This window comes from Helicoverpa armigera, chromosome 30 (assembly GCF_030705265.1).
Source record: "Helicoverpa armigera isolate CAAS_96S chromosome 30, ASM3070526v1, whole genome shotgun sequence".
NCBI lineage: Eukaryota > Metazoa > Arthropoda > Insecta > Lepidoptera > Noctuidae > Helicoverpa > Helicoverpa armigera.
In genome coordinates, this window is record NC_087149.1 from 4625597 (window position 1) to 4636321 (window position 10725).

The following is a 10725-nucleotide window of genomic DNA, read 5'->3' on the forward strand; positions in this document are numbered from 1 at the left end:
AAAATGATTGTACAGCAAACTACCGTATAGACCAAAATCATCAAAATAGCAGACCAATCGCACACCAATCAAATGTCAATCGAATACGATTGGTCTTTTATTAGTAGCAGAATGCCCGATATGGTTAAAACTGCTATTACGATCATATTGCGATTCGATTTCTATTCGATTTTGACATTATTAACTTAGGAGAATCGGACCCCTGCCTACCCAGTTTCGCCCGGCACAATTAAACAAACGTACAAAACTATTCAGCATTATGATATGACTTACTGAGATTTTTTAAAAAGAGTTTTTGCATGGTGTGAAAATAATAAATCCTGAAATGAAATGCCTATACTTGCTGTTTAAATAAATACGTAATTTCTTCTACAATAATGGATACCATCGTCCCATAAAAACTTAACTGATGTTATTAAAATCCTTCCATGCCTTTTAACTTGTTTCTAATTTAAAACCAGACATTTTAAATAAAAGCTAAGTAAGTAGGTATAGGTTGAATGTCTTTGAAGCTAACTGATGGAACATCTGGTCTTATCACTGCCCAATTATCCACATGCAATGAACGTACAAAAGCCTGGTTATTTTATGCTATCATTAAAAGCCTCGGTATTTGATGCTAAAGGTACCTAGTTAAAATGTCTAAACTCTTTAATACTTACCTACTTACTACCTGGCTGTTTTCCCCCGGTTTCCCTTGCGTCCCGTGGGTCCATTGCTTTGGGTACTTGGACTAAAATATAGTCTTTCTTACTCGAGTATATTCTTCATAGCTTTAAAAAAGTGAAAGACTTTTTCAAATCGGTTCAGTAGTTTCTAAGCTAGGTAAAAAAAAATCTTCTTTCTTATATTTGTAAAAGTAGACGACTTATGCCCGTTTTCACCAACGAATACCTAAATTTAGGGAGCATTTACGGAACACTTAATAAGAATTTCATTTTCACCAAAGCCTAGGTGTCAATTTTAACCTAAAAATTTCACTTAAACTTGGGAGCCCGATTGATGCCTGCTTAAACAACTCCTATCATTATCATTACAGAATACAAACATATTTTGAACCGTTTCTGGCGATGGATAGTGAAATGTACCTTTATATGTTATGTAACACCAAAAATACCATGTTTAAAAAGCAAAAAAAAAATGAAACGTAAACTTTTAGAAAGTTTAGAAGCTGTGGAGGTTGTGGATATGTAAAATAATAATCATTAGAAGACCACGTACCTATCTTACGTGAAAGAGCAGATGTCTGAGAAAAAAGTACGATGATCATGACTTTTTTATAAGATTATAGGTTATCACTTGCTATGATAATGCACTTGCTAGGTCGTGATGTCGCTGAATTATTCAAAAATAGGAAGTCCTGCATGTCCATAAATATACAGACCATAACAGATGCAAATCTGGTAATCACTGATGTAGTTTCGCGGTGGCCGGGACAACTATAGGCCTATTCAGACCTAAGCGGTATTCGCTACCGTCTACGGCAGAGAAAACCCTGTGGGTATGCGGTAATATGACTGTTCAGACCTAAGCGGTATTCGCTACCACCTGCGACAGAGAAAACCCAGTGGGTATGCGTTAATATTACTGTTGATGTTCGGGATGCATGCCGCTGCTGCCGCGCGGTATGTACTTCTACCCACAGCGGCAGTGGATATCGCTCAGGTCGCTCTAGCCGCGGTATAGTTATCGGAACGGATATTGAGCCCTGACCTTCACCTGCGCAGAAGCCATTTATTGGTTTATTGCCTTGTGTACAGTGCGCAAAGCGATCCCCACTCTTCCGCCGAGAGCTCAATATCCGTGCCGGTAACTATACTTGATACTAAATACCTGAGCGAAACCGGCGCGGTATCTACCTCTACCCACAGCGGCAGCGAATATCGCTCAGGTTTGAATAGGCCTTAAATACCAAAACTGCAGTAGATACCAATGATTCGAAAATGGGGAATATGGAGGAGCCTATCTCCTAGGTGATAGGGGATACCCTCTGGAGGTAAGAAGTAGGCTAACATTGAACATAATAAATTATGTAAATTAAAACAAAGATAGTAAACAAATATTTTAATATTAATCCTCATATGATGTACCAAACATTATCATCATCCTCCTGCACCAATTCAATTTGAGGTGGGCTGGGCGCAGCATGTTTTTACACGTCTTTCCAATTTCTCGCACCACCTGAAACTAAATAAATATATAATTTTAACCCCATACTCATGGAGAACAAAAATACAATGAAACCGACAGTAAAACAAGGAACACAGTTGTACGGCAATATCTTAATACACTAAATTATTATACACAGATATTATTCACATTTACCTGTAAAGGGTTCCTGTCGCATTAAAACTATTTGTGACTGGATCCAAGCTTTGTTTTTGGCTTCGTTCGTGGTCCCATCCATTTTTTGTTTAATATTGTGTCTCTATGAGACGTCAGCAATTTCACTAGCTTGTCTTTTTCTTCTGCAAGAAAGGTTTATCCTCGTTTTCTCTTCTCTGCCAAAATAAACTTATCTATTCAACAATAATAAACCCAAAATTAACCTCACTCTATGTACACATACATATCAGTCAATTTGACAAACGCGCGAATGACATAGGTAAAAATTCATCTATAGAAAACCTCTTTACTGTTTTATTGCATAAAACATAGCGTAATGTAGTTTAAGTTAAATTAAAATAACATCACAAGAAAAAAAACTCACAGGCTTAAGTAATATATACTCGATAGACATTTATTTCTTAAGAAGTACAGAAAAATCATTTTATCGATAAAATATCGACTTTGCATTATCGTTTGTAGAACTAGTAATCTGTCACTTACTTAAGAGATCCATGTACAAGTGTGGTGAAAATGAATTTAGGTAGGTGTCAAATTGGGAGGGATCCTTACTAAAAGTAGCATTTAGATAGGGAAACGGTAAGAGGTTGTTGGTGAAAACGGGCATTAATCTGTTATTTACACTAATATTATAAAGAAGAAAACTTTGTTTGTTTGTTTGGTTGTAATGGATAAACTCAAAAACTACTGGACCGATTTATTATATTTTATTCTTTAGAAAGCTATATTATCTGCGAGTAACATAGGCTATATTTTATCCCGGTGCGGGCAGTAGCTCCCACCGGACGCAGGTGAAACCGCGGGAAAACGGCTAGTTAGGTTAGGTTTGCGCACGACCTAACAAGACTTAGATTATATTTAAAACAACGAAGAAGGTACCTATTATTTGTAAATAAATGAAAAATTGCAACGCCCTGTACCGTAAATATTAGAGACGTACCTCTTTGGGACATTATAGCAAATATTTCAGTTTCAGTAGATTTCGGTCAAAACACCAGCGGATTTACTGAACTCTGAACGTGTATGTGGCGGGAATAGTGACAGTTCTGTGTGAGCCATACAAAATGGCGGATTGCGTGCATATGTGCTTTTTAAGGTGATTATGAGTTTTACTAGCTGTTTGCTGTTTTCGACCGTGTCCCGTGGGAACTACTGTCCGTTCCAGGATTAAATAAAATCTATGTTACTCGGGGGTAGTGTAGTTTTCTAATAGTGAAATCATTTTCAAATCGGTTCTGTAGTTTCGAAGCCTTCAGGGTACAGCCAAACAAAAGGTTTCCTATTTATTGTATAAGTTTAGATTAAAGTAGCATTAAGTATGTGTGATTTTTACGCGAAGCTTAAGTCTTAAGATTTTTTAACATTATTTAAAATTAGTTACTTCTTTTCCCGCGAATTTACCCACGTCCTAAGAGAACATCTTCCCGCACTAAGTACCTTCTTCCATTTGTGTACTCACTGTACATAGTTTTTGATTGAATTTTATTGACTCAAAAGGGATGTTAACTAAAAAGTGACGTGTTGGCTATACTGCACTATCTGTAACTAGTTCGATTGTCGGTTACGATTCCCGTTTAAATCAAACATCTGTCTATGGTGTTTGATATACCTAGTTTGGTTATACCTAATAAGTTAAAAATAAGTTTCTAGGTATATTTAACAGTTGTCTAAGTAAGTACACTTTGTACAAGCTTTGTGCAAGTACATACTCTGAGACCTAGCTAAGTTGAATTATGTTGTGTGAATGTGTGAGGAATATAATGTAATTTTAACAATAGTTTCCAGATAGAGTGAGACAAGACTATCAAGATGGTGCACCCCGGCAAGACTCGGAGTACTCACCACTCCGTCAGGTTTACCGGCGATGACATGCCCAAATATAAACCTATTGTCAGCGTAAGTTGGTTTTTTTTTCTTGATCATCATCATCTTTTATATATAATTTATATCGTCCCACTACTGGGCTGCGGCCTCTCATACTGAGAAGGATATTATTGACCGTCACCATCAACCCTCTTCGTAATACGCAATCCTATATGGCTTTCGCCCGCCGTTTCACCTACGTCCGGAGAAAAAGTATCCCATTGCCTTTCATCAATTTTGTCAATCTAAGTTTCAAAGAATTTTAAAAATCAGATTCGAGATTTTTATCCGGTTGCGTAAGTACTTAGTTCCCATGAGACACTGATGAAACCGCTGGCAGAAGCCAGTAGATTATAGGTATGTTATTATACACATATCTACGTAAATATGAAATCTAATCAAAACTTTATTTGCTTCTGCTATATCCCGCTACTTCACCCGCTTCCTGGAGAAATCCTTTCCAAAATAGAGCCATTGCAACTCAATGGGAATAAGTGCATCTTTCCAACAGTGAAATAATTTTTCAAATCGATTCAGTAGTTTTGGAAACTCTTGGGTAGGTACAACCAACCAAAAAAATATTTCTATATTAGGTAGGTAGTACCTATAATATAAAAATGAATCGCAAAATGTGTTGGTAAGCGCATAACTCAACAACGCGTGGACCAGTTTGGTCAGGAGAAAGTTCTAATGAAAAAAAAAAAAAAAAATAGGGTAAAGTAGAGAAGTCAGTTGACAGGAGCGAAGCCGCGGGCAAAAGCTAGTAAGTAATAAATATGAAAATAGGTCATACTTAAACTACGTATAAGGAAGTGACCTACTTCCCACAGCCCGTCCCAATTTACAAGACAGAATTTATTTGTCAAAGTAAACGACGCGATTGCATGATGACACGCAAACAAGAAAGTTATGATACAAACTCCTTAGAATATAGATGCAATAAGTTTGGACATCTTTTATTTTTTGAAGAAATTATTAAGTTTTGCAGTTATGGAAAGAAATATCGATTGCAGTCTTGTTGAGGTTAGATACCTTTGCTTAGGAGTAAAAGAGAATAGGTTTCAGATGTTGCTTTTCACGAAAGCGGGTGAGCTATAGTTGTGTGTAAATGTATGATGTGCTTTGTCATGTGCATGATGTGTATGTGTAAGCTCAAGAGTGCTCAATAGTGATCGAGTCATACAAAGATATGTCAAGTAATTTATACACACATGTATCTATGGGTCACCCGCTTTAGTGAGTACCTAGACCGTCTTACAGAAATGTGGATAACTTTGTAAGCAAGGCGTAGGCAGTGGTTGTAGAATATAGTTTTTCTGAATGTTTCTGCAAATTCTGCGAGCTTTCATCCCGGATTGTGGTGAATGTGAATCAATATCAGTAAGTTTTCAATCCCTGTGCTTGAGAGGGCATGTGGCGCCGGCGTCCCCAAACACGTGATAGGCCGTCGGGCGGATTTGAAAAAACTCTGACACCCCTGCCGATTGGTTTCACTAAGATCTCACCTTTACTAGTCATTGAATTACTTAAAAAATAATTGTAGAAGTTACATATTGGTACTTTGGTACATAGCTACTTACCTGATCTCTCTAAACATGTGGCCACAACCACGACTTTTCTCTAACTCAAAACCTGTCTCTCACAGCTTAGTAACCATTAATATCAGACTCCTTACATAACCTGACTGGTCTTCTTCCCAGGACTCAACGGATTCCCCGAACTATGTCAGCTCGGCGACGTACCCGGGGCAGGACTCGGGGGCTCCGAGTCCTGATGCCTGCAGCTTCCAACCAGCCGCGCAGAGATACCGCATCAATGAGCAGCGTGAGAATTTGAAGAGCTGGTAGACTTGAAACCAGGGCTTATTCGTGTTACAATGATTAGTGACTCTAGCTCGCTCGCCATCACCAAGCTCGCAACACAAATGGGCTTAGTTTGCGTAGAATTGAAAATACCTCAAAGCCTAATTAGGGCTACATGGCATCGAAGGATTTTTTTAAAATCGGTTCAGTAGTAGTATTCAGTAGTATCTGGGATAAGCCAGGAAAGCAAACCAACTTTCAGCTCTATAATAGCAATCTGCAGTTATGTAAGTTGTTGGTCTAGCAAATGCATTTTTATCGTGGATTGCTATAGATAGGCCACTTTGTGTCCAGAGGCGCGAAGTGAATCCGACTTATAGTAGATTTATACATATAATTTATGTATATTTACATATTAGGTACCTAAAGTAGATGCTGGTAAAACCGCTGGCAGCAACTTAATCTGGTTCCATGACGCAACGAAAATGTTCAATTCTTCTCCTTGCTTCTAGGCATCAAGCTCCTGACTTCCATCAACCAGATAGTCCAGCAGCGAGCAGACTTGGAGTCTAACCGCGTGACACTGTCCAACCTGCTGGACGAGCTGCGGAGGAAACTGAAGCGGCGGATAGACGAGTGCCACTTCGAGAAGAAGGAGAGGATGAAGGTTTGTAGACCTTAGACACATTTGTTATGCCTAAATTCACCGACAATTTACACGCTCGTTTATGTAACAACATTTGTTTGCTTTAAAATTCATAGGAAACAGTTGCCTAAGAAAACTGACCTGTATGTTTTCGGTGAACTTGGGCCTAAAAAGCTATATTAGGTAATCAACAGGCGTCTTGCCATACAAAGAAGAAATAAGCGTTAATCATCACGCTTTCTTGTTTTCTAAGTCTTCTTTGCCTTCAACTCAATCATTTGACTAAGATTCATTCTTCATAACTTAGATAAATTGCATTGGTTCTTTTCTATCCTAGACAGAAGCGACCTGCAAATGCGTACTGTAACCACTTAGCCACCAGAGATATAGTCAATGCAATAGCAATGATCATTAATTATATTAATTCTCGTAATTTTTCAGTCGAAATACGAAGTACAATATTCTGTACAATTATTGCAGGCACTAAAACAAGCAAACCAGCGTCTTGAAAAGGAGAAGTTCAATATCGTTGCGGAGATAGAACACCTGAAGAGACACTTGGACAAGGAGGAAGCTCATCATATGCAACACGCCAGGTCTGCTGTCGCTCAGGTAACGTATACCAGGTCAGGTAGTCAGGTATGTGTGTGTTGCCAAAATGATAGGTAAAATAGAGGTAACACAAGACCTCTCTCCTTACTGCTGTAAGTTAAACTTTTATCTTCTAACACCTGCCTCCTATCTCCAACTCCTGTCTCCTAAACCTTGTCTCCTTACTCCTGTACCCTGCCTGTCTCTTAATTCCTAACATTTTTCTCTTAACACCTGTCTCCTTACTCTTAAGTCCTGTTACCTAACATCCGTCCCCTAACTTCTGTTACCTAACAACTATCTCCCATCTCCTTAAACCTGTCCCTTAACTCCTAACAACTGTCTTCCAACTCCTTACAATTGTCTAATAACTCCTAACTCCTATGCCTTGTCTCGTAACTCCTGTCTCCCAAATCCTACTTATATAACATGGAAATGTTTGACATTACTGGCTAACAAACTACATAAACCTGTACATTTATGGTATGTCCCAGGCTATCCAAGGCGTGGTGACGAAGTGTCCGGTCCCCGACAGCTTCTTCACGCCATGCTCGATGGCAGACCTCCCCAGTGCGGTCAGTAGGAGTGTTGCTAAAAACGCACCGTCTAGGAACGTAAGTTTACCTAGTGTAAGCGGTGATTTTGCAAATTGAAGAGAACCTCTCCTTTGACTTATGTAGGAATATAGACTTACTTTGATGAACAAAGCAGCTTGAGGTTTAATATTACTTCTCGGCTCCTAGCGCCGGGATTTCCGGGAAACTGGTCGCATCTTAAGTTCTCACCAAAAATAGCGGTTTCGGAACATGGCGCTAGGGTTTTGAAAAAAAATTGAGGCAAGACCACGTCCCGTGCGGACGTTATTAAGTGGTTTAAGCGCGGACCGATGGTTGGATGGACAGACATGGCGAAACTATAAGGGTTTCACTACGGAACTCTAGAAAAACCGCATCAAAATCCGTTGCGTAGTTTTAAACATTTAAGCATAGGCATACATAGGGATATAGGGACAAAGAAAGTGACTTTGTTTTGGACTATGTAATGATTTGCAGGATCACCGCCAATTAAAATAGCTAATACACATGTAGGCAGGTAGGCAATTTAGAATTTAGGTACCTACATAGCAGGTCAAAGCTTCAATAGGCAGGCATGTTTAAAAACTTATATTTTCTAATCTAGGAAAAAAATGAGTAAATAATTCATATTACAAACTTGAAATCAAGCATCTGCAGATAAGTCAGGATGTATCTACACGGTGGAAGCAGCTTGCGCATGTCGAGGCACATGCGCAGTTTAGGTAAATGCATTTTAATAACGTGCGGGTCGCGCATGTACCAAAGCAAAGTATCCACCCGCGTGCTCGTCACTTGCGCATATTAACTTGCTCCAGCTACATGCACTGTGTAGACGCAACTTTAAAAAATATCGATCAACTTATGTATAATTTCTACAACAAGACTGTTTGACAGGCTGACAACAAGCTGGCGGCTGCTCGTCTGATGCGCGATATAGCTGAGCTGAGACAGCGGGTGGCGCAGGTGGAGGCACGGCTTGCGAACGAGTTGAGGGTAGGTATTATAGGGTTTAAGGATTTATTCATATAGAAATTAATGTTGAGAATGAATTACACTACTTAACCTCCTTAGGGAGAGCTAAGATGAAGACTGTTTTCACTAGCCTTAATAATGAAAGGCTTATGTTTAACTGATCACCAGATATAGTAACAAATAGCAGACAAAAATAGTAAATGATCACCAAAATTAAACTCGCATTTTAATGTAAAACTATCACCAACGTTTTAACACTTTGCTATCCTATTTAAGTGAAATTACTCCAAAATAAATCATGTGTAAGCCAAAAATAGTAAATGATCACCAAAATTATACCACCATTTTAAAGTAAGATTATAACCAAATATTTAAGCAAAATTAGTCCAAATAAATCATTGTTATCCCAAAAGTAGTAAATGATCACCAAAAGTAGTAAATGATCATCAAAATTATACCAGCGTTTTAATATAAAATGAAAATCAAAGTTTTTACATTTTGCTACCCTGTTTAAGTAAACTGACTCCAAAAAAATAAGTTCGGCCTGATACAATAAGAGTTATAACATTATGGGGACCCTTTTCCTGCACTAGGGTGGAAAATTGTCTATTGCATGCCTCTAAACAGTGCGATAAGAGCGTGTTTTCGAGGGAGTGTATTGAGAAACGAATTCTTCTTCTTTCTCCTGCCCTGTTCCCAATTTTACTTGGGGTCGGCGCAATATGTCATTTTCTTCCATTTTCCCCTGTCACTCGTCATACTGACACTCACGCATGCATTGCAAGCCGGACACATAACTTAATATGGCATCATAATACTTTATTTGGTAATAAGCCTACATTTTATGGCAATCACAGTGACTTATTTAGGCAAAAATAATACATTAATTTGGTCGTCAAGAGTTGGTGATCATTTACTAAATTTGGTGGTCGAATACAATTTAAAGTGAAGTCGTGACTAAAATAGCTGGTACTATTACATTTTTAGACTTTATTTTTCTGGTGTTCAGTAGATATTTCTGGTTACAAAACTTAGGGTATCAAAGCATTTTATGGTGGTCATTATATTTGTTCCCATAATGAAAGCCTAAACCAGGCTGCACACCAGCCATTCAATTGTATCTCCACAATTGTAGCGCCACATTTGAAATGCCACACATTTGCGACGCACTGAGCGAACACTTTTGAAATGGTCCCCATTTTTCCATAAGGTACATATCTTGGATGCCGCGAAAAATGACGCCGAAAATGTGCCTTTTATTGAGAGTTTCCCGAATATAGAATACCTAATCTATCCGTGATTTTGCGATTACATATTGAATTTTACATGATCTCCATATAAATTATGTCAAACAGGATAGATTGCATAAAGCAATCCTATCGGATAAAAAAATCGATATCGATCGATAAAAAACATTGCCTACTGTCCGAGCATAGTGACAACAATAAACAACATTACAAAACATTAAACAATATAAAATTAATAACTACCGTTGTACACACATTTCTATCAATAACACTACCAGTGTGTCCACAGCGTAAGAGACAGGCTGAGCTCGACATTATTCGCCTGAGGAAGGAGCTCTCCAGCACCAAGAGTTACGTGGCTTCACTGCGCATGCCGCCGCCGCCGCTACGCAAGCAGTGCTCCAAGTTCGCTTAGACGATTTATAAATGCTGCTCAAAGATTCTTGTGGTTTTATTTCAAGACCCATAGCTGCCATCCCTTGATCTTCCTCTCTAAAACACTACCAGTCGTCTCCTGAATCTTGAGAAACCTAGCTAGTTATCTCCACCAAATATCAAATGGCCTAGCCGTTTTCCGTAACAGTGGACACTAGCTTGGCAAAAGGATGGTCAGGGACGTGGTAAGGTTTATGGAAAGTCACTCCAATTTGCAGTAGTAACTTAAGAACTTTGCAGTGAGGATG

The 10725-nt window shown here is 38.6% G+C and overlaps 1 protein-coding gene across 1 annotated transcript; it reads left to right on the forward strand.

Moving 5' to 3' along the window:
• Positions 1 to 3325: 3325 nt before the first annotated feature.
• Positions 3326 to 10473, forward strand: LOC126056133 (uncharacterized). The gene is made up of 8 exons (XM_049847887.2): positions 3326 to 3442; positions 4125 to 4242; positions 5910 to 6033; positions 6524 to 6678; positions 7138 to 7269; positions 7743 to 7862; positions 8718 to 8816; positions 10332 to 10473. Exons 2-8 carry the CDS (start codon positions 4156 to 4158, stop codon positions 10455 to 10457), a joined length of 843 nt encoding a protein of 280 aa, XP_049703844.2. The 5' UTR covers positions 3326 to 3442; positions 4125 to 4155; the 3' UTR covers positions 10458 to 10473.
• Positions 10474 to 10725: the final 252 nt, after the last annotated feature.

Coding starts and splice junctions, on each gene's coding strand:
- LOC126056133 (XM_049847887.2), top strand. CDS start 4,156: ATGGTGCACCCCGGCAAGACTCGGAGTACTCACCACTCCGTCAGGTTT. Junction 4,243..5,909: donor AATATAAACCTATTGTCAGC/GTAAGTTGGTTT, acceptor TCTTCTTCCCAG/GACTCAACGGATTCCCCGAA. Junction 7,863..8,717: donor AAAACGCACCGTCTAGGAAC/GTAAGTTTACCT, acceptor ACTGTTTGACAG/GCTGACAACAAGCTGGCGGC.